General features: G+C 51.3%; 1 protein-coding gene across 4 annotated transcripts in view; it reads right to left on the bottom strand.

The window, feature by feature from the left end:
• Positions 1-23,322, bottom strand: part of KCND3 (potassium voltage-gated channel subfamily D member 3) — a 98,117-nt gene that overhangs the window by 17,411 nt on the left and 57,384 nt on the right. For all 4 annotated transcript variants that reach the window (XR_010350662.1, XM_064399226.1, XM_064399228.1 and 1 more), the window contains exon 3: positions 9,390-9,552. Coding sequence is in view for 3 of the 4 variants with exons in the window: in XM_064399226.1 (XP_064255296.1) it covers positions 9,390-9,552 (163 nt within the window). In the remaining variant the exon portion in view is untranslated. The remainder of the gene's footprint in view (positions 1-9,389; positions 9,553-23,322) is intronic.

Raw genomic sequence — 23,322 nt, forward strand, 5'->3', positions numbered from 1 at the left:
CTCTGCCAGGTGGCACAAGCTCTGCCTGGTCCTTGGGTACCTGCGCTGTGTCTCTGGTGCTTTGATCAAGCCTGACAGTAAAGAAGGGTTCAAGATCTTCCAAATTCTGCCGGTTTTTAGCACACGTGGGCAGGTTTTTGTTGTCCCTGTCCTGCAGAGCTCAGCGCTCCTGGCCTGGGCACAGGGGATGGCAGGTGGGGCCGTGGTTCTGTGGCCTCTGCTGCAAACATCATTTGGGGGGGATGGCTGTCTTCTGCATCTTCTCCCCCAAAAGTGACAGACTAAAGGTCACCAGGGCCGGGCCTGAGATCACTGTTACTGAAATAACCCCTGCACAGGAGGCTAAAAAAGGAAAAGCAAACGGCACACTGTGTCTGCATGGAGATGGGGAGAGGAGTTGCTAGGAAACCACAGGATCTCAAAATGCATATGACCTAATCTGGAAGATAATTTATATGATGAAAATAATAATACTAATGACAGCCACTTACAGGTTAGAATGATTAATTTGGTTATCTTGGAGCCCACGTGTTCCTCAGAGCAGGGTGGAAGGCAGGGCTCAGGAACTTCTGGTTTTGCTGGTTTTTCAGAAACTGGAATAAGCAGGAGGGCAGCGAGGACCTGCACAGGTGGGGAGGGTGCAGCATCCTGGGGGTCTGCACTTCCCAGAGGGACTGGCAGAGGAGGGAGGAGAGCCTGAGTTCATCCTGTTGCTTTTTGGAGAAGTGCAGGGAGCAGGAGCTGCTGGCTGGGAGAAATGCTTACCAGATGGCAGGCTCAGGAAACAGCTAATTATTATTTATTAATGCTTTTCATCCAGTTCTTATGGAGATAACACTCACTCTTGATTTATGGGGGATAGAAAACTATTAAGCTACAACCTATGACACGATTCCATATTTGCCAGACAGCTTCAGCTTTGCAGAGCTGGTGTCCCTGGGCAAGCAGGGAGTGCAGCACCTGCGTGTCAGGAACCCTGCAGCCCCTCTGGAGCTGTTCCAGCATTATCCCTCTCAGGGAATCTGCGCTCAGATCACAGCTCACCTGGCCTGGCTGTGCAGAGCCACCTCCACCCCGTGCCCAGGGGGTTTTTACCTTACCCTTACCCTTTTTACAGTACCCAGCTCCCTCTGAGCTGTCCCTGCGAGGCCACAGTCCCTCCTCACGTCAGCTGTGCTCTGTCCCTGTCCATGTCCATCTCCCTTTACTCCCAAAACCACACCACGAGGTTTCCTGGCAGAAAGTGCAGCTACTCGAGATAATTAACCATGTTTTACATGCTAATTCCTCAATAATTAATAGTTTGAGTGTTGTTTAAGGCTGAAATGAAGCTGCTCTCCAGTCACCAGTGGAGTGGTTTGGATCTGGTTTTTATTCTCAAGGTGAAATATGAAATATTATTTATTATATATATATAGATATGATTTTCCTGCCTTTGTCTGCATCTGTTGCTTGTTTGGGGTTTGGATTTAAATCCTACATGGAAAAGACCTGGTTGATTCTGGAAGATGGGAAAGGTGACAAGCAGACTGCAGAGTTAAACAGAGCACAGCACTGCTATAGGATCTAAGAGGAACTTTTGCTTCTCCTTTTCACCTCTTTTATTTTCTCTAAGAAACAAAGTATGCACTTTTGGATTTTACTTCCTCTCAAATCTTGACATTAAATGGCTTTAGAGCCAAGTTCAAATATTCTGTCACTTTTGCTTTGGGGGAGATGTTATAGAGCTGCATATGGAAATCAGGCAGTGTAGAACTCATTATATTCCTATATAATTTGATAGAACCACTTGCAGTCAGACCTTGATCTTATTTTGGGCCTCTTCATTACTTTCCAGAGATGAAAGATTCCCCTCTCCTCCTCTGTGCCTCTCCTTTTAATGCTACCTTACCCTTGGCACCATTAAAGCAACAGAACATCATTTCCAATGAACTTTATCGTTTAATCTTTTCCAACGCTGAGGAACATCATGTTCAGGCTATTTATAGAACAATGCACAGAATATGGAGTTTAATGGGTCTGGGCCTGCACCAGCCACAGATATCCTGGCTGATTACACAGGCACCTTTCAAGGGTCACACTGCAAAACTGGCAGGGTGGTCAGGCAGCCCTGGAGCACCGGGCCTGCTCCCCTCCTCTGGGAAACTCCTTTTTGTTCATTCCCACCTCGAGCTTAACAAGCTCTGCCTCAGCTTTAGTGAAGCTCTCACTCCTACGGGATGTTTGTTTCAGAAATTCGTCCTCCTGTTTAGAAAGTTCCTTCTGATTTCCAGCCTGTGTTGTGTGTGTGTGTGTCCATCCACCCAGCCAGGCTCACAGCCAGACCTTGATCGTGTAAGGACTGACTTCATGGGCAGCTTTCCCTGGCTGGATTGTGCTTTGCACAGTTGCTGCAGCTTGGCTGGAACTCAAAGCTTCCTCTCTGCTGAGGTTCCCCCAGCAGCAGCCCAGCTGAGTGACAAAACCACCTCTCTCCCCTGCTCTCTCCCTCCTTGAAATAGCAACAAAAGAAATTCCTACGTGCACTTTTTTATAGTATGAATGCTGGAGCAGGTTTTTAGAGCGTGGGTCAGAATTGCTCCAAGGATGCAGTTAAAGAGGGGCCAGTTGTAGAGGGAATAATCTGGAATAACTGGAATTGTTATGGGTGTAAATCAGGTGTCAGTACTCGCCTAGAAACTTATTACTTAAAAAGAAACACAAGAAAAGTCCCTGATGTTTTTCTGCATCATGGGTAGGGTGCTGCTGCTCTGCTTTAGTCCAAAACAAGGCTCAGAGTTTCACTGCAAGCCAAGCGTGATGAGCAGCTGTCTGCCCGTGATTTATCTGTCTGTCCTTCCTTATCTGTGTTTTCAGAGCTCACTTTTATAACACCTTTCACACAGCTCACACCCCCAATTAACAGCTGTGGAGCATTCAGGGGCTGCAGGAATTCAGAGTGGGATCTGTGTCACATGCCAGGCGCTGGCCCTGATGGATGGGCACTAATGGCTGACATCCCTGATGGATGAGCACTAATTAATTAATGCTGGGGAGCCCTGGCAGCTCAGGGGGCAGGGATGGCTCAGGGAGGTCACCCTTTGGATCAGGTCCCTGCAGGCAGCACCGGGGTGACCCCAGCTCCATCCCCTTCTCCGTGTGTGACACTGCACCCTCACTGAGCAAAGTGCTCCTCGCTGGAGCCAGGGCTGCCCAGATCTCCTCTCAGGACAGCCCAGCCGTGCCAGGGCTGCCCAGGGCTCCTCTCAGGACAGCCCAGCCATGCCAGAGCTCCTCTCAGGACAGCCCAGCCGTGCCAGGGCTGCCCTTCCTGCTGCTCTGTGACACAGATGGCACACACCAGGGACAGGGACAGGGGCTCAGGTGCCCCAGCAGGGCCCTGGGGCTGTCACTCAGGCCCTCTACGCTGCAGGCTGTGCTCTGGCTGTCGCTGAGCACGATGTGAAACTGGGAATAAACGTGGAGCAGCTTCTGGGTCGGTGTGGAAGGCGTTCCAGCTGGGCGTCGGGCCACTGTTGGCAGCAGCCTTTAATATTTGGATGTAAGGGCTTGCTTTGGAGCTGAAGCCATAAACCTGAGCTCGCTGATTTCAGCCCTTCCTTCCAGAGCAGACAGCTCCTTGTCTTATACAATCTGGGACTCGGGGAATTTGGAATAGCTGAACTGATGGAAGATGTTATTTTGCTTTCCTCGATGATATGAGAGAAAAGAGGCAGGTTTCCTGGTTGGCTAATTTGTTAGTTGGGTTTTCTTTCCCCTGAACTCTATTAAGGGATGTGACAAACAGAGAAAGAGGTGCCTAGCCCAGCAAAAATGAAATATCTTCTAAAAAAATAATAAAAAAGCTTTTTTTCCCCTGTCAAAGACTATTAAATATCAACATCAACAAAAACATATTCCACACAGATTCGTTCTGGTTGAAAAAAACATGTTCTTTAAATGTCAGCCAGCTCCTGTTTTAACCTTATTGTTTCTCTCCCCCCTAAGTTCCCAACCCCATCCCCTGCTGGCACTGAGTCATGTTCTGAGCTGAGCTCTCCCTGCAGCTCCACTCACTCTTCCTGGCCCCTCTTTTCCACGCTCTGAAGTTCAGTAACCCACCTCCAAAATCTAGGGTGTCAGCTGAGAAACAGAGCACTTCAGAGCTGACTCCCCTGCTCTGTGGCAAATCAATGATCACAATGGCCTGGTGTGTGACGGGCGTGTGGGCTGTCCTCCTCATGGGTACAGGGATGACACAAACCCAGCATCCAGCCTCTCCCAGCACCGCTCCCTCTCCCAGCTCTGCTGCAGCTTCCAAGGGTCTGGAACAGGCTGTTTCTACATCCTCCTGAGGAGCAATCAGACATTTGTGTCCCTGCTCTTCCTTCCTTTTGGCTGGAGCCCCTTGGAAGCATCTCCATAGTTACCTCTTCCTTGGCTGCCTGCATGCCACCATCGCCTGAGGAGATGGGAGCGCCTCCCTCCATCCCACTGGGAGAACCTCCATTCCCATGGGAGAACTTCCCTCCATCCCTAAATCCCCATGGGAGAACCTCCATCTTTCCATCCCAATGGGAGAACTTTCCTCCATCCCCATGGGAGAACCTCCCTCCATCCCATTGGGAGAACCTCCTTCCCTTCATCCCCATGGGAGAACTTCCTTCCATCCCCATGGGAGAGCCTCTCTCCATCCCTCCATCCCTAAATCCCCATGGAAGAACCTCCCTCCATCCCCATGGGAGAACCTCCATCCCAATGGGAGAACTTCCCTCCATCACTAAATCCCCATGGGAGAACCTCCCTCCATTCCCATGGGAGAATTTCCTTCCATCCCCATGGGAGAACCTCCATCCCTCCATCCCCATGGCAGACCCTCCCACCATCCCTCCATCTCTCCATCTCTCCCTCCCTCCATCCCCACGGCAGACCCTCCCTCCCTCATCCCCTCCCTCTCCCGGCTCCTCGTGCCCATCACCCTCCCTGCTGCAGGGACTGCTCTGCCCTTGCTGCCTCCATCCCTGCCCCAGACAAGGTGTCCCCTGTCCTGCCTCTCCCCGTGTATCCCCTCTGCTCTCCCACAGCCTGGCACGCAGCTCTCAGCTCGCTATTGGAGTTTTATGTGGGAGCAGCTCTACAGAATTATTCTGTCCTGGTAGTCCTTGCCTAAATCTGTGTTTGGCTCTCTCCTGGAAGCCTGCAGGATGGAATGAGAAGTCTGCCTCAATGTTTGCAGTACTTTGCTTGTTCTCAGGGAGCCAAAGGGCAGCAGATAATAAATGGAATGAATTGAACACCCTCGGAGGCTGCAGGCGTCAAAAGCACATTTACTGCAGCTCGAAACCAAGCCCTGTGATTACCAGGGCTGGATTTGCTGGCAGCTCCAGTGCAGCCCCTGTGGAAGGCAGCACTGAGGCCATGCCAGTCCCCTGGGATGATCAGCTCATCCAGCAGCTCGGCTCATTTAGCAAATCTAACTATTACATGATAAATGCACTTCAAGCAGGGCTGGGCTTTTCTTTTTTCCCACAGCATCTGAGCATTCCCATTTTTCCCTCTGTTGTGGTACCCCATTCTGGGAGAGGCTGCCCTTTGAACCTTGGCTTTCCCCCAGGCTGAGACCCAGAACAAATTCCCTGCTGAATTTTCCCCCTCGGGGCTCTGCTGTCCCCCCCGTGCCACCCCCAGCCCCTCAGCCCTGCCTGTCCTGTCCTTGTCCTGGGGACAATGAGCTGTGCCTGGGGACTGTGCTCACCCCTTCTGCAGCTCCCAAACCTTGAGCTGCTCTCCCTCCCCACTGCTGCTAAAGGAGCAGCATTTCAGGAGCTGTCAGCAGCTGCCTCTGCCTTTTCTTGCCGGGGTGGGCAAGTGGGAGGTGTTGTCCTCCACCCAGCACCAGCTCCTGTCTCCTTCTCCTCCGTGCTGCAAGCTGAGCACAGAGAGGGGCTCCTCCAGCATCATCTGAATTACAAAGTCATTCTATTGTCAAGCCTTTTAAGTGTCACATTCTCTTTCAAATCCAAGGCTGTGACATTCACTGAAGAACGGCATCGTTTCAAAGTCAGGAGGGTCTATTCTTAGCACATCAGTCAAAAAAGGGGGGGAAAAAAGTCGTTGGGGAAGGAAAAAAACCACAACAGTTTTACCAGAATGAACCTTGTCACAAATGATCAATTCATCTCCCATTCACACTGACCTGCTCCTTGCTGCATGCCAGAGGACAGAATTCGATGCCACAGCACAATGAATTAAGATTTGCCAGATCTCCTGGTAATTAATTGTCTCACAGCACAGGTTTGGCAAAGAATAATTTATCTGTACAGCGATTAGATCACTGGTAGTTGGGTTTTGTGTTTTACTGGGGTTTTTTTTCTTTTTAAGGAACATTTCTCCTCAGTTAGTTGAAGAATAGATGCTGATGAGTAACAGCCACCTCCTGGGAATTTATTCACTTTACTTAAATCCTCTTCCTGCTAGACCAGAGCCCCCTCAGCAGTGCAGAGGCAAAGTCAGGACTGAGCACAGCCGAGCAGAGGGGCTGGGCTGTGTCCTGGATTTTGGAGTGCAGCCCCTCAGCAAGCCCAGCTTCTCTCACGCCCTCCAACCTGGGAATGCCAATCCAGGCAGCTCCTACAGCACTTCTGCCTTTGTTATTGCCACTGGGAAATCTCAGTCTGAGCTCATACAAAAAATTAATACAGCCTTGTCTTGAAATCCACCTGTACATAATGAAAGTTATGATTCTCAAACAGAACTTTCAAAGCATTTATCCTGATGCATGCCCAGGAAACTGCTCTTCCATTCAGAGAGAACAAGAATTCACTAAATTCCTGGTGTGCTCCTAAATTCTGCTATAAGGAGCTTTGCTGGTGGGTTCTTCCTATTCAGGGACTGAGAGAGCAAAGAGATTTTTCCAACCTTCCTGAAAAAGCCATGCAAATGTCTTTGTAACTCTAAGAAGATGGGGGCAGAGTTTTAACTGTTTCTGGAGATGGGATTCAGTCCAGTGTGGGATGATGCTGGGACAAGTGTGGTACCAAAGCAGACCCTCAGTGTCCCCCTGCACATCCTGGCCAGCTCCAGAGGGACTGTCACTAACGTGCTTGTCTCTCTTTCCTGCTTTTTAGTATTCATGCAGTGCTGATCATGTGAAAATTACTCACACTTCTGACTTGAGAAAAGTTTCTTAACTGAGAAATTCCACCAATATCAAGGGAATTAGAAATTCAAATGGGGGAAATTATACACTGTGTGTGTCAATACAGCAAACCTTTATAGAAGCTGCAATCAATCACATTGGCATCAAAGGTGGGGGGACTTTTCCCTGTTGCCAAGTGGATCACAGGCCAAAGGAAAAGCAGAATTAGAGGAAGGAACCTTGGTTTGCTGCTGGAGAGAGGGGCTGCCTGTCCAGGAGCACAGACCTGCAGCCAGCTCAGGCTGGGAGCCAGGGCTGTGCCTGGGCTGGGCTCTGGAAGTTTCTGTCTCTGTGCAGGTGCTGCTGCAGCAGAACAAGAGCTTTCTTTCACAGGCTTCACTTCTGAAATGGCTGTTGGGCATTGTCCCCATAAACCTCCCCGAGCATCCCTGTCCTTCCCTTTGACACCTCACCTGGAAAAGGGATCCTGGAAAAGGGAAATCCCAAATCCTCGTGCTGGCTGCAGCCTCACTTTACAGCTCTCTGTGCCAGCACTGAACTTCACTGAAAGGCTGCACTGAGCCACTCTGGATCCCACTGGCAGCTGCTGCAGAGCAGAGCAGGGCACAGAGTGGGCTTTGCCTTCTTACCTTCACCCTTCTTTTATCCCTGCCGTGTTGTGTGTGATCAAACCAAGAGCTCTCCCTGCAAACCTGCTCCCCTGCCTCACGTGAGCCGTGTCAGAGCTCAGGCAGGGGTTGGTACAAGCCAGCAGAGCTGTGCTGAGTCTGCAGCTGATTCCTGCACCATTCTGTCTCTCTGCTACTCCCCTTTTGTGTTTTGACTGGCAAATGTTGTGGTTTTGTAGGTCTTGTATCTGAGCTCTCTGCTGTCAGCTCCCCGAGATGCAAGAAGTAGGCACGGCCCAGATGCTTGCCTGGAGCAGAAATAACACATTTTTCTACTACTGTTCTCCATCAGGTCCCCTGAGTCTTGCATTTCTGGCAGACAGCATTCCACGGGGAGAAAAAGAACCTCAGGCCTTTGGTTTGCAGTTGTTGTAAAAACCTGATTCTGGCTGTGGTGTAATTTAGCAGATTGAAATAGAGATACAGTAAATCTGTTATACTCTCTTAGTGACTCAGTGAGCTTCCACTGGCAAAAACTGTTCAGAATCTGGACTATTCAGTAATCCCTTCACATTTCCATTTGTGTGTTCCCAGTGTTCCTTGGAGGGGTATGTGTGCTGATAAGTGCATGTTGCTGGATGGGTGTATTTGAAACTACAGAGAGACAACAAGGAGCGAAGCAGCCAGGAGGATAAACAGCTCCTGGGGATGATTTCAGGGTTTTTGTGCACACAGCCATCTATTTGCTTCAGACAAGTATGTGGGAAAGGTGAGTAATAACAGCCCTGCTGCTCCTGCTGCCGAAAATACCCCGGTGCAGTGTGTGCAGGAGTGAGGGCTGAGGTGCATTTCGATGGGGGCACATTCTATTTCCAAGGCAGGATGTGGAAATTATCCTGGCTGGACTTTGGGTCAGCCAGTGTTCAAATTTTGTGGGATCATACGAGTTTATTTTGCTTGTGCTAGAAATGTGGCCAGGTAAGTTATTATCTGGGTGTAATTATAAGACATATAACAGGAGAATTTTGTACAAGAATCCATCCAGTTGCATGTGAGGTTTCCACGTTAACCTGGTGTGAAATGGTTCAGAGTTGGATGCCATTGGAACACCAAAACACATGTGGGGGGTTCTGCAGCAGGAATTTGACAACAACGGTTTTTCAGACCACAAGTCCTGGAGAAAAGCCAAGCAGGAATCACTGTGGCATGTTTAGCTCTGTTTTGGGGTGTGTGTTTTGTTCGGGGGGCACTGGCAGTGCCTCCCTCCCTCGTTCTGGGGCAGCGGGTGTCCATCCGCGTCTGTCGCAGGGTGTGAATTTGGGCTCTTCCTCTGTGTGTTTGTGCTGGATTTGGGGCTGGGGGCTTTGTCTGTCCCTTCCCCAGGGCCCTGGGGGCGTTGGCAGGATTTGGCCTGGGTGTGGGACTGGTTTGGGGCTGGTTTGAGGGGATACTCTGAGCGGGGCCTGCACAGGCCGTGAGGGTGGGAGGCGCCCATGGCGGCCCTTGGCCCAGGAGGGGACGGGCAGGGCTCACTCACACTCACTCACACTCACTCACACTCACTCACACTCACTCCTCACTCACTCACACTCACTCTGTCACTCATTTCTCACCCACGGACACTCCCTCCCTCCCTCTCTCACCTTCTGGGCCCGGCGCTTGTCGGCGCGCTGGTTCTGGTGGTAGATGCGGCTGAAGTTGGAGACGATGACGGGCACGGGCAGGGCGATGACCAGCACCCCGCTCAGCGAGCAGATGGAGCCAAAGATCTTCCCCGCGATGGTCTTGGGCACCATGTCCCCGTAGCTGCAGGCACAAGCACAGAGGAGGCCCCTCCTTGAGACCCCGGGCCTCGGCAGGGCCTGCCCAGCTCCCCGGGGTGGCACCGGTGCTCCGAGCCCCGTGCCAGGGTCAGCTCCACTGGTACGGCCACCCTGGGCTGGGCATGGCCACCCTGCCCCTGGTATGGCCACACTGGGCTGGGCATGGCCACCCTGGGCTGGGCACAGCCACCCTGCCCCTGGTATGGCCACCCTGGGCTGGGCATGGCCACCCTGCTCATCCTGCTGCCATCCTGGGCTGGGCACAGCCACCCTGCCCCGGTATGGCCACACTGGGCTGGGCATGGCCACCCTGGGCTGGGCACAGCCATCCTGCCCCTGGTATGGCCACCCTGGACTGGGCATGGCCACCCTGCTCCTTCTGTTGCCACCCTGGGCTGGCCATGGCCATCCTGCCCCTGGTATGGCCACCTTGGATTGGGCATAGCCACCCTGTCCCTGCTGCTGCCACTCTGCCCCTGGTATGGCCACCCTGTTCCTGGTATGGCCACCCTGGGCTGGGCACGGCCACCCTGCTCATCCTGCTGCCACCCTGGGCTGGGCACGGCCATCCTGGGCTGGCCATGGCCACCCTGCCCCTAGTACAGCCACCCTGGGCTGGGCACGGCCATCCTGGGCTGGCCATGGCCACCCTGCCCCTAGTACAGCCACCCTGGGCTGGGCACGGCCGCCCTGGCCTGCCTGGCACCCAGCTCAGCACAGAAGGCACCCCTGTGGCAGAGCAGAGCTGCTCAGCAGCTGTGGCTGTTGAAGTTCCCGTCCTCACTGCTCTGCTCTCTCCATGCAGATGAGCTCCAGCAAACTCCCAGCTCTGCGTCTGCTGGGGAGCAGCTTCATATATTTTCATTCCCCGGTATCCAGGTGCAAATGAGGACTGATTTACACTTCCATTTCAAACCCCAGCAGTTTCCCTGCCATCTGCACAGTCAGAAATTTGGGGGTTGTTCAAAGTCTGCATTCAGTAAAAGGTGAATTCTCAGGGATATGAGACCAGCTAAAAATATTCATACAAAGCTCTGCACTGGGTTGGACCCAACAATCTTCTGCTGTAATTTGTGTTGCATAAAGAGCCTGTGGAGCTGCTGGAGCGAGTGCAGAGGAGGCTGTGGGGATGCTCTGAGGGCTGGAGCCCCTCTGCTCTGGAGAAAATCCAAAAATTGAAATCTAGACAGGCCCCTGGTTGCTATCAGATGGTATTAGGGACTTCTGTGGTTATCTTTGAGATGTTCTGGTGCTTGGTGCAGCAAATGTTGAAAAGAGAAATTATTTATCTCAATTGAGGCTTTATTTCTACATTTGATGTCAGTCTGTGACCAACAAAGGGCTTCGAGGGGAATAGAGTTGAGCTAAGAATAATTTACACCCAAGAGGACAAACAAACATTTCAAAACACCTTTTTTCTCAGCTGAACCTCCTGTCCCCATTCAAGAACCTGTTGGTGTGAGGGACTGAGTGAGAGCAGGACTCCTTGCATGCTAAATGCTTCAGGCACCATTAGCCAAGGCTGGTTCATCCCGAGCAGAACCTTCTCCTGCCTTCACCCACACCAAACCCCTCAGAATACCTCAAATCAATAGATGGCTCTTCATGTCTATTAACTTTTTAGCTGCTGCTTTATGCAAAGATCATTTCAAAGCTCTTGCTAAGTGACAAGTTCTTCTACCTCATTTAACACTGCTCTAAAAAAAAATCTCACTCTTCTCCTGCTGGCCCTTAACACAATAAGGCTGAAAATTAATCATATGCCTCAAACATGATCTCAGTGACCTGGAGCAGGCAGAAAAAGCCCTTCTGTGCATTTGCAGAGAGTATAATAATAAGTGTCTGGCTCAGTCTGTCTCAGGGAGTTTTGTTCTCACATGCAGACTGAGAGTTACCTCATTACTGGGGACTTGAGAGAAGTGCTCTAAAACACCACCAGGGAAGATCAAACCCTTGGAGCAGGACGGGTTTGGTGGGGGGATGAGAACTTCCTTTGCAAAGCCCCTGTGAGAGGAGGAGCCCTAGGAGCTGTGCAGGGCTGGTGGCTCGGGGACAGCCCCTGGTGGCACTGGGCTGCAGCGACCGTGGGGGATTCCCTGATCCCTCCCCTGGGACACGGGAACGTCTTGGGGACAGCTCCTGTGGCCTCGCTGGGCTGAGCTGTGAGGTGGAAATGCCAGCCCTGAGGTTTGGGAATGTCTCGGCTCTTTGTCAGAGCTGAGCCAGCCAGGGCTCGATGTGCATCCCTGGCACTGCTGAGAGCCCCCTTGACTTTGCCAGGGCCTGGAACGAGCTGCAGTTGCTCTGCTGCTCTATTGACATCCTCAGCTCCTGCAATATTAATTGCTGGACAGACTATTTCTGTCCTGATGCTACCACAAGGCACTAATGGCCCCCTGGCATATTTATACCAGGTACAGTGCCAGATAAACCCAGCTCTTGCACTCCAGTTACTACTAATGAGGCATTTCAAACCCAAAGCTTCTTTTCCCCAGACTGGAATGAGAGAACTCAACTTTCCCATTAATTTATTCAGCAAAAGGCAACTTGTCATCTAAAAAGCTAACCCTAACCCTAAGCCTAACCCATTCCCTCCTTCCCTGATGGTTCTGCCAGGAACCCACTGGGATCACAACACACTGAGCCCATTTCCAGCTGCTGAATCCAATGCAAGGTTCACCTGGTGGAAGGTGGAATGATGAGATGGGCTTCCAGGTCCCTCCAGCCTGGAACAATCCTGGCTGTGCCAGGTGAGATGCTCCCCCGTGGAAGGTGTGCCAGTGTCAGGGGGAGCTGCCACAGCCCTGCAGTGCTCCCTGCACGCTGCCAGGAGCTCCAGAGCCCCCCACAGGAGCACCCCATGCACAGCTTTGGTCTGTCCCCCTTTCCTGCTGTCCCTCAGTTCCATTCCCTACCGAGGAAACACTCTGAACCCCGGGACTGATTCACTGTACACACAACACAAACTTCAACCCAATCCCTAAACAGGCAAAAAAAACCCTAAAGAGGGGGAAAAAATCAGGAAGTGACTTTTAAGTGGTCTCAGTTTAGATAGGAAAACACTGCATGCAGAACTTCAACTTTATTATTTTTTTTTAAATTTCCCGTGTGACTTCTGTGTTCTTTGGCTAGAGAAGGGGTCGTATGTCACTCCCCCTAATTAGCAGCCATTAGTCTTGACAACATAATGCGCTGTTGTTTTCCTGCCTGCCAGCAGAGAAGTGTCACCAAGCAGAGGTCACTGCTCCTGCTTTCAGCCACCGAGGTGTCTGGGCCCTGCTCAGGTCCCCAGCTGGAGACAGCCATAAATAAGGTGCTGAGGAGCTCATCAGAGGCTGCCTCTAAAAATAGCCCTGGCAGCTCTGCTGATGCTGCCTCTCCCTGCAGCATCCTCCCCCTGCCAAAGGCAGCTGCAGGAAAGCAGCTGGAGGATCTTTGGACATGGGGACGGCTCTGGGCTGACCCTGGAACAGGATTCTCCTCCCCAGCAGCCTTTGTGTGTCCCAGCCTTTCACCCTGGGACAGGTGAAAAGCTGTGACTGCCCTCAGCAGGGAGCCCTGGGCTTCTTTGGCAGGGGAGGGCTCCGAGCTCTCCCTGCAGCCTTCTCTCCTGGGGTGAGCGCTCCCAGCCCTGCCCTGGGATGCCAGCAGCTCCGGGGTGCCCCAGGAGCACTGGGGGCACAGCACCTTCCTGCTCAGCAGCCCTCCTGGCTGCCTGGGGGGGTTCAGCCCCTCGGAGCAGCCCCCAGAGGGTCCCTGGTGGTCTGGGGGAGCCCCCAGGGCCAGCACAGGGGACGGTGGATCCCCATCCCACCGTCAGGCTGTTCCCTGTTGGTGTTTAGGGGGTCAGGGGGCATTGCTGCCCAGGTGTAAATCACACCCAGGGAAGCTGGAACAGCTCCTGCAGCTGGGGCAGACACAAGGCTCTGCCCTGGTTCAGGATTTCTCCTCCCAGCTCTCAGGGAGCTGCTTTATCTCTCCAACCTTTTGCCCAGCACAGGAAAGGCGAAAGAAGATTTTGCTCCAGCCTGGAAGCGTCTGCTTTGGGACAATAGAGTCAGAATAAAATCATTATGTACTGTACAATGGGCCGTGATTTTGAAAGCCTTTTGCATGGAAGAGCTGAATAAAGCATGGCATTAGCATGTCGCTGTCCAGGTGCCAGATCGTGTCTTTGTGCTCCAAGTAATTCACTCTGCAATGTTGTGGTTCACACAAAGGAGAGGAAAACGGCCAGAATTCAGCTCCAGGGTTTCAGTGGCACTGCCGTGCTGTGAACATTGCAGTGACAGCTCTGTCCCTCCATTCCACAGCTGCAATCTTGCTAATGCCGCCTTGAGCCCCCAGTGAGACAATGGCTGTGTCCCTGCCAGTGATGCAAGGCACACAGGAGCAAGCCCTGCCCATTCCTCTCGTGGTGAAGGAGCAGGGAACGAGCAGCTGGCCAGGGCTGGGTGCCTGGTGCCTGCACTTCGCTTTGGGGTTCAGTTCAGCACTGCTCACCCACCCTGAAGGAGCCCCAGAGCTCACCTGTGCTGCTCTGCCACCCAGCTCTGGGCTGGAAGGGACCTTTTCAACCCATGTATTCCCCATTTCCACCGCCTCAGGCTGCTCAGAGCCCCGTCCTCTGCACCTCGAATGTCCCCAGGGGTGTCCAGCCGTGTTTTACAAATCCCAGAAGCACAGACAGGTTTGGGTGGGACCTTGGGGCCCCCGGTGCCTCCTGCAAGGCTGAGCTGTAAACAGAGCCACGATGGCTTTGAAGCAAGAGAATCAGCAAACAGGCTGTCAAACGACAGCCTTGCACAGTAAATCAGCCGTGGCCGGGGAAGCACAGAGCCTATTTCATGCTAGGATTCTTTTACATTAAATATACTTCTTTTCTGCCTTGTTTGGAGCTGGGCACTTCCCCAGCTGGGTATTCAGCTGTGAGATCTGGCATGCTTTCACACTACTGTTTTCTTTTTCCCTGGCATTATTCATTTGGTGATGTTTTCATGGATGCTCTGGAAATTCTGCTGCAATTCCAGCTCTCAGCCAGGCTGTGAGGGATGAGGGCTGGAGATGCTATCAGCTCTAGCAGCAGCAGTTATCTTCAGCACTTGGGTTCACTTGGATTTTTAGCAAAGCTGTGGTCAGCAGTTGCTTAGTAGGGATTTTCCAGGTAAAGCTGCCTGTTTGATATTGTTCTGGTTTATAAATTCATATTTCTTACTGAGTTTTGTGTGATGAAAGGACAGAGATGAATTCAAACTTCTCCTCTGAGGAGAAGCAAGTTCTGTTGCTGCTGCACTGGGGAGCACAAGGAGGAGAGGAAGGTTATTTATCCCCTGGTGGATTTCCCAGGGGAGCCTGTACCAACCCTAGCAGAGCCAAATCAAGGGACAAGCTGAACCTGGAGCCAGCTCTGGACTGTCAGTGCTCCAGCTGGACAGAAAAGGTGACCTGAGAGCAACTGGTGGCAGGAATATTCCTTCCAACAGCAGCTCCTGCCCAAGGAAACAGGAATGCTTGTGAGGACTCAGGAATAAATGAAGTAGGCTATTTAATATGCAAAGAGTGGAGAATACTTCATGTATTAACACACTGGTTCCATTTATTCCTCCTGGCTTGGATCAGCTTCTGAGCCCGTAGGCAGTTAAAGCAGATGGTCTGAATTTGGGTAACATTCAGACCTTGAGTTGGAGCTAAAAATGGAATTTCATTGGCAAGGAAAGTAGGTCAGAAAGCTAAAGCCCCTAGTCCTAAAATGATGAAAGGCTCCTAATCAAGAGTTCCCTATTACCATTCATTAAACAGAGCAGGGGGAGGAATGTCATGAGAGACCTCAGCAGAAGGGATGGCAGTGGGGAGGGACCCTGCTCCCTGCAAGGGCTTTATTTATGTTTTACACTGGTCAGTGGGGGCTGATTTGGGGTTTATTTCTCTGTTTTACTTCAGTCAGTGAGGGCTGGTTTGGGGTTTATTTCTCTGTTTTTCCCAGTCACCGAGGGGCAGATTTGGGGTTTATTTCTCTGTTTAACCCAGGTGATTGAGGGGCTGATTTGGGGTTTATTTATTTGTTTTTCCCAGTCACCGAGGGGCAGATTTGGGGTCTATTTCTCTGTTTTCCCCAGTCAGGGCAGGCTGCAGGGCCCTTCCCACCCCACCATCCTGGCATTCCTTCAGCTGGAATCTCTCCTTGTGACCCAAAGTGAGGCTTTCAGCTCCCTGCTTTCCACAGCCACCAAGCACCAAGAACATGCCTGAAATATGAGGAACAAGTCCTGAGTGTCACTGTCCATCTGATCCAGGCGTCTGGCATGAGAGCAACTGAGTGCTGCTCAGCAGTGCCCACTTTTTAAAAAGTGTTTGTTTTAATGGCAAATAAAATGTCCCAGATTAAGGCATTATTTATTTCTGGCTGCACACACCAAAGGCCTTTTAAATTACTTCATTCATTATTAATTCAAGAAGAATCCTCCTATTACTTGGAGTGAAAACCTTACACAATTACCTGCTCACAGAATCCTTTTCTTTTTGCATCTTAGCTCTCTGTAAAAGGAATCTTTTTGGAGAGCATGCAGGCTGGAGAGGGCAGGCAGTGCATTGAGCAATTAGACTTTTCTCCTAATAGCAGGGCTGAAGGCTCCCTGCCCTGTCTTAAATCCTTAACTGTGGTGTCAGCTTAAAGGAAATGCTGGGTTTTTGCTTTCATTTTATCCTCATCTTTTTCTTTTCTGTCTTTTTAAGCAGCTTGAGTGTCCATGCTGAGCCATGTCACATTCCAAGTGATCCACATACTGTGCATTTTAATGAGCTGCTAACACTGATTATACAAAAAGCAATCTCAGAAATATTTACTGAGTCAAAAAAAAAAAAAAGCCTATGGGGAACTAATTAGCTTTTTAAGAATTGGCTTTTTGAAAGCTTTAGACTGTGGAAAAGTTGAACTTGGGATCAGTTTCAAAGAAGTGGAAGGAGTGACTGGAAGAACAGGGAGTGAGTTGTGATGGAGTATTTGTAACAGAATATTCTACATCCCAGGCTTGTCTGCATGGGACAGAGGATGCACTGGAAGCTGAATACAAAATAAATAACAGAGAGACAAGAAATGAGATTGTTATGCAGAGAAAAGCCACGTAATGCCTGGATCTTTTGCCAGGTTTTTGCAGCCTTTCTGAGGGTTTTGAGTCTTTGTCCCTCTGTCCCTGGCCAGGCCCCTCCACCAGGGTTTCTCCAGACAGTGATACTGGGAGCTCACTGCACGCCAGGGTGGGGGAAATTCCCCTTGGTTTGGCACAGAGCTGCTTCAAGCTTCCCTTTCCTGGATGCAAAATGCAATGCAAGGTCTTCATATTCCCTGAAATTTACTCCTGTCCCTCGCAAGGTGATCCCAAAAAGGGGCCATTTGTCACAGATGGTAGCAGGGAAAAGGAAAGGAGAATTCCCTCGGGCCAGGCCTGCATTAGCAGTGAAAGGCACCTTGCAGGCTGGGAGGGCTGCAGGAGCCCCTCAGCTCTGCAGGAACCCGGGTGCAGGCTGGGGATGGAGGGACAAATCCCTGCTGCATTTCTGAGTGTGAGCTGGGGATGTTCTGTGATTTTTATTTCATTTATTGAGTATAATCGGTGTGCTTTGAACAGAAAACAGTCTGATCCTTGTCTTTTCTCCCTCCTGTCTAAATCTGATCTGTGACAGCAGAACAGCCAAAGTTCCTTGCCTTGCTGGTGGAACAGACTGCTTAAGCACTAAGCCCTGGTAATCCAGTTTGTTTTCCTACCATAACTGTAACATGAAGATATGCACAGCCTGTGCCTGATGTAAGCACTGAGATCATGACAGGGCTCCCAAATCCTTTTATTTTCATATTTATTCCGTTGATAAACTTTCCGTGTTTGTCCTTCATCTGTCATTCCTGGCAGGGATTTATCCCCAGGGCAGCTCCCATTCCCTCCTCTCTCCCTGTGCCTGGAGATTCATTGGCACAGCAGCTGGAGGTGTCCCCTGCATGGCAAAAGGAGAGGCACGGGCATGGGCTCAGGCTCTTTACGTGACCTTGGGCAGCTCCTTGCTCCTCCAGTCTCAGCTGCAGGTGAGCAGCAATCCTTCCCTGCCCTGTCCCCAGAGTCTGCCCCTGCTCTTTGTCTAAGGGACTCTGCTCTTTGCACTGACAGGGTCCAGCCACTCTTTCCACAGTCATTATTTACACTTAGATTAAGCCTTCATATTATCCAGAACATGGCATTAATAATATCAAAATGCCATTTTATACAACGCTTAAGATCAGAATTTCCTATTGGAAATCAATGAGAACATCTTCCTAAGAAATTCAGTGACCTGACTGTCCCTTCTTATATAAGAAGTGTCTATATTTACCAGTGCTGATATCAGCTGCAGGGGTTACCTGGCTGCTCGTGGCTCTCACAGAGTCCTGAGAGGTGTTTCTCACACAGCCAGTTCCTGTCAGTGACTTTTACCCTGCACCAGGATTCCAGCTCGCTCCTGTTCAAAGCAGAAGCCTGCAGATGAAAAGCCTCAGCCCCAGAATTTTTTGGCAGCTCCTGGCCAGGACACTCAGGCACAGGAGGGGCTGTTCCTCCCCGGTGCCACTCTCAAGGTGACAGCAATTCCCTGCTCAGAGCACAGCTTCACCTCTGAGCTGGCTCAGGCAGAGCCCCGCTGCCTGCTGAGCTGACAGCCCTGCACCCCGAGAGAGCCAGAGCACAGCGAGGCTGCCAGGTGGTTTTACCCTGGTCAGTGAGTGGCTGGTTTGGGGTTTATTTCTCTCTTTTACCCTGGTCACTGAGGGCTGGTTTGGGGTTTATTTCTCTCTTTTACCCTGGTCACTGAGGGCTGGTTTGGGGGTTATTTCTCTCTTTTACCCTGGTCAGTGAGTGGCTGGTTTGGGGTTTATTTCTCTCTTTTACCCTGGTCACTGAGGGCTGGTTTGGGGGTTATTTCTCTCTTTTACCCTGGTCAGTGAGTGGCTGGTTTGGGGTTTATTTCTCTCTTTTACCCTGGTCACTGAGGGCTGGTTTGGGGGTTATTTCTCTCTTTTACCCTGGTCAGTGAGTGGCTGGTTTGGGGTTTATTTCTCTCTTTTACCCTGGTCACTGAGGGCTGGTTTGGGGGTTATTTCTCTCTTTTACCCTGGTCACTGAGGGCTGGTTTGGGGGTTATTTCTCTGCTTTACCCTGGTCACTGAGGGCTGGTTTGGGGGTTATTTCTCTGCTTTACCCTGGTCACTGAGGGCTGGTTTGGGGGTTATTTCTCTCTTTTACCCTGGTCACTGAGGGCTGGTTTGGGGGTTATTTCTCTCTTTTACCCTGGTCACTGAGGGGCTGATTTGGGGTTTATTTCTCTCTTTTACTCTGGTCAGTGAGGGGCTGATTTGGGGTTTATTTCTCTCTTTTACCCTGGTCAGTGAGGGGCTGATTTGGGGTTTATTTCTCTCTTTTACCCTGGTCAGTGAGGGCTGGTTTGGGGGTTATTTCTCTCTTTTACCCTGGTCACTGAGGGCTGGTTTGGGGGTTATTTCTCTCTTTTACCCTGGTCACTGAGGGCTGGTTTGGGGGTTATTTCTCTCTTTTACCCTGGTCACTGAGGGGCTGATTTGGGGTTTATTTCTCTCTTTTACCCTGGTCAGTGAGGGGCTGATTTGGGGTTTATTTCTCTCTTTTACCCTGGTCACTGAGGGGCTGATTTGGGGTTTATTTCTCTCTTTTACCCTGGTCACTGAGGGCTGGTTTGGGGGTTATTTCTCTGCTTTACTCAGTCACAGAGGGGCTGATTTGGGGTTTATTTCCCTGAGCTGGGTCAGGCAGAGCCCCGCTCCACCCCAGCCCTGCTGAGCTGACACCCCTGCACCCCGAGAGAGCCAGAGCACAGCGAGGCTGCCGGGTGGTCAGTGCCCCTGGCAGCAAGGCCCCTCTCCTCTTGCTGCAATAAATCTGTGTACACTGCACATGACACACAGCATGTGGCCCCTCAAACCACAGGGACTGAGGCTCTGCTTGCTGAGATAAACATTTTGTGTTTATCTGGAAGGTTTTATCCATACACAGCTATACATCTATCTCCTGCATCTGATTTAGTCTGGGATGTAATCAGTAAAAAATTGCAGGACAACCTCATCACCTGTAAGCATTCTGTTGGGAAAATGTGCAGCACCAGCAGGAATTCAGATTAAAGATGTTAAAAGAAAATGTATCTTTTCATCAGTGCTTTCCTCCTCATTAAACACGGAGTTTGCTCATAAGCATTTCCCAAATAAAAAGGGAGAAATAGGTAAAAGCAAATACTCTGCAATTAAGCTCCCTTGAATTTCCCCAGAAGGTTCACCTGAGCTTAATTTAATATCCCCTCATTCCTCCCCAGCCACCTGTTTGGCTGGGATGCAAAAAGAGATAAAGAGGAGTGTGCAGGGGATCTGTCCTGCAGCCCTGGCAGGGGGAGCTGGAACAGAGCCCCCAAACCCTGCAGGGACAGAGCCCCAAACCCTGCAGGGACAGAGCCCCCAAAACCTGCAGGGACAGAGCCCCAAATCCTGCAGGAACAGAGCCCCCAAACCCTGCAGGAACAGAGCCCCAAATCCTGCAGGAACAGAGCCCCCAAACCCTGCAGGAACAGAGCCCCCAAACCCTGCAGGAACAGAGCCCCCAAAACCTGCAGGGACAGAGCCCCCAAAACCTGCAGGGGCTGCAGAACAGAGCCCCCAAATCCTGCAGGGACAGAGCCCCAAACCCTGCAGGGACAGAGCCCCAAACCCTGCAGGAACAGAGCCCCCAAATCCTGCAGGGACAGAGCCCCAAACCCTGCAGGGACAGAGCCCCAAATCCTGCAGGAACAGAGCCCCCAAACCCTGCAGGAACAGAGCCCCCAAATCCTGCAGGGACAGAGCCCCCAAACCCTGCAGGAACAGAGCCCCCAAATCCTGCAGGAACAGAGCCCCCAAATCCTGCAGGGACAGAGCCCCAAATCCTGCAGGAACAGAGCCCCCAAAACCTGCAGGGGCTGCAGAACAGAGCCCCCAAATCCTGCAGGGACAGAGCCCCAAACCCTGCAGGGACAGAGCCCCAAACCCTGCAGGAACAGAGCCCCCAAATCCTGCAGGGACAGAGCCCCAATCCCTGCAAGAACAGAGCCCCAAACCCTGCAGGGACAGAGCCCCCAAACCCTGCAGGAACAGAGCCCCAAATCCTGCAGGGACAGAGCCCCCAAACCCTGCAGGAACAGAGCCCCCAAACCCTGCAGGGACAGAGCCCCCAAATCCTGCAGGGACAGAGCCCCCAAACCCTGCAGGGACAGAGCCCCCAAATCCTGCAGGGACAGAGCCCCAAACCCTGCAGGGACAGAGTCCCCCAAACCCTGCAGGGACAGAGCCCCCAAACCCTGCAGGGACAGAGCCCCAAACCCTCCAGGGACTTCAACATTAGGTGTGGCTTAACAAATATAATTTTTTAATCAAAGTAAAATGTCAAAAAAATTCATTCCCTGGAGGCTGCTTTGATGCTTCACTTCTCCCGTTTGCCCCAGGGCAGAGGGAGCTGTTTGGGGAGCTCATTAATATTCATGAGGGGTTAGTTCACTGCTGATCTGATGGAGACCCTGTAAGGTCCTCTGGCCGAGCCAGTGGCTGGTCTGGCTTGCAGTGATTTTTCACACATAACCAGCTCTGTGGGTAAGCGAGGGCTGGCCTTCAGCTGGGCAAGCTTCATTTATATTCAAATTTATATTCACGAGCTGTCTGCAGGCACTGTTTCACAGCCACAGGAGGTGCTCAGATTTACAGAGAGGATCTGCAGCAGGGCTCAGGGCTTGGCCCTGGTGCTGCTGGAGTCCTGTTTGTGCTCAGGGGGTGCTCAGGGCTGGGGGTGCCAGCCTGGGAGCCCCAGAGTGCCCCAGTGCAGTGCTGTGCCTGTGGCTGTGGGGATGCAGAGTGTGCAGGGCAGGGTGGCAGGACCAGCCCAGGGTGGCAGGACCACCTCAGCTGCAAAACCTGCTCCTTCCTCCACCTGCTCTGCTGCAGATTTGTTGTGTGGGAGGGAATCTTTGAGTTCTGAAGTTACCAAAAAAAAAAAAAAAAAAAAGAAAAAAAAAGAAAGAAAGAAACTTGTCCCCAAGTCCTGGTGTGTTCTGGACCAGGTGGACCAATCTGTAGATGTTGTTTTAAGGAACCTGACTGCTCTCCAGACCCATCTGGGCAGGGATGGGTGCTCAGACCTTGCTGTAAATGTTGTTTTATGGACCCTGCCTGCTCTCCAGGCCCATCTGGGCAGGTCCTGGCTCAGGAGCCACCTGGGAGGGGCAGAGGGGCAGAGCCCTGCCCTGTCCCGGTGGGCGCTGCCCATGGTGCTGGTTTGGAGCTATTTCAGAGTCCCTGACTGCCTTGAAAAAAACTCGCTGCTTGTGTGGTTTTATGTAAATCTGGCTCCGTCTGTCACTGCCTATTGTACGTAAAGGGGCTGGAAAAAGCTTTTTTAGAACGGCACGAGGCTATTTCTGCTGAAATAACCACCGTAAGCACTTCCATGACACAGCGTTGTTTTCCATAATTGTAGCACAATTACCCACGGATGGAAATCAAGGCTGATTCTTACAGCTGTCCCAGAGATAAGATGGAAAGTTGGTATTTTAGAGGCAGAAGCCTTGCTCAGTTCTGCAGAATCAGAATGTTGAGTTGGGGAAGGTGGCAAAGCCCAGCAGAGGCGTTGGCACCACCGTGGTGCTGCTCCCCGGGGAGGGGCTGCCCCTTCCCCACCTCAGGGTGTGAAGATCATGCAGAGAACCCTCTGGGCTGGGCTGGTTGTGAGCCCAGGGCTTTAAAATCCTGGCACAGCAGCCATTTCCCTACTTCACTGTGGTTTTCCAGTAGCCATTAATAAAACATAACGCTGTCTATGTCTTGATGCAGAGAGACCTTAGTCCTGGTACAAGCCCTCCCATTTATTATTTATACAAGCATTTAACAGCTCTGACATATTTCAGCAGTAACACCAGGCAGCTGTTTGCAAACCAGAATTAGTAACAAAAATACGAGAGAGTTCAAAAGGGTTTTTTACATGCATGTGATTTCATGGGAGTCATCCCCGGGTCACAGGAGGAGTGATGGGCATTGTGTTGTTTTCTGAGATTTTCAGCAGTTTCACCTCTTGTCTTCTCTCTCCAGGTGAGAAGAGCCATTGGAGCCAGGGGCTATTTCACATCCCTGTGTGTCTGTATAATATCTCTATAGATGGCTGATGATTTAATGATATGTACAGCAGGGCTTGGGAAAGAAGTGAAGAGATTAATTGGGCTGCCTCATCAGAATCAGCTGATGGATGGATGGATGGATGGATGGATGATGGATGGATGGATGGATGGATGGATGGATGGATGGATGATGGATGGATGGATGGATGGATGGATGATGGATGGATGGATGGATGGATGGATGGATGGATGATGGATGGATGATGGATGGATGGATGATGGATGGATGGATTGAAGATGGATGGATGATGGATGGATGGATGGATGGATGGATGGATGGATGGATGGATGGATGGATGATGGATGGATGGAGGATGGATGATGGATGGATGGATGGATGGATGGATGGATGGATGGATGGATGATGGATGGATGGATGGATGGATGGATGGATGGATGGATGGATGATGGATGGATGATGGATGGATGGATGGATGATGGATGGATGGAGGATGGATGATGGATGGATGGATGGATGGATGGATGGATGATGGATGGAATCCATGGATGGATGGAT

Source organism: Passer domesticus, chromosome 25 (assembly GCF_036417665.1).
Source record: "Passer domesticus isolate bPasDom1 chromosome 25, bPasDom1.hap1, whole genome shotgun sequence".
Taxonomy (NCBI): domain Eukaryota; kingdom Metazoa; phylum Chordata; class Aves; order Passeriformes; family Passeridae; genus Passer; species Passer domesticus.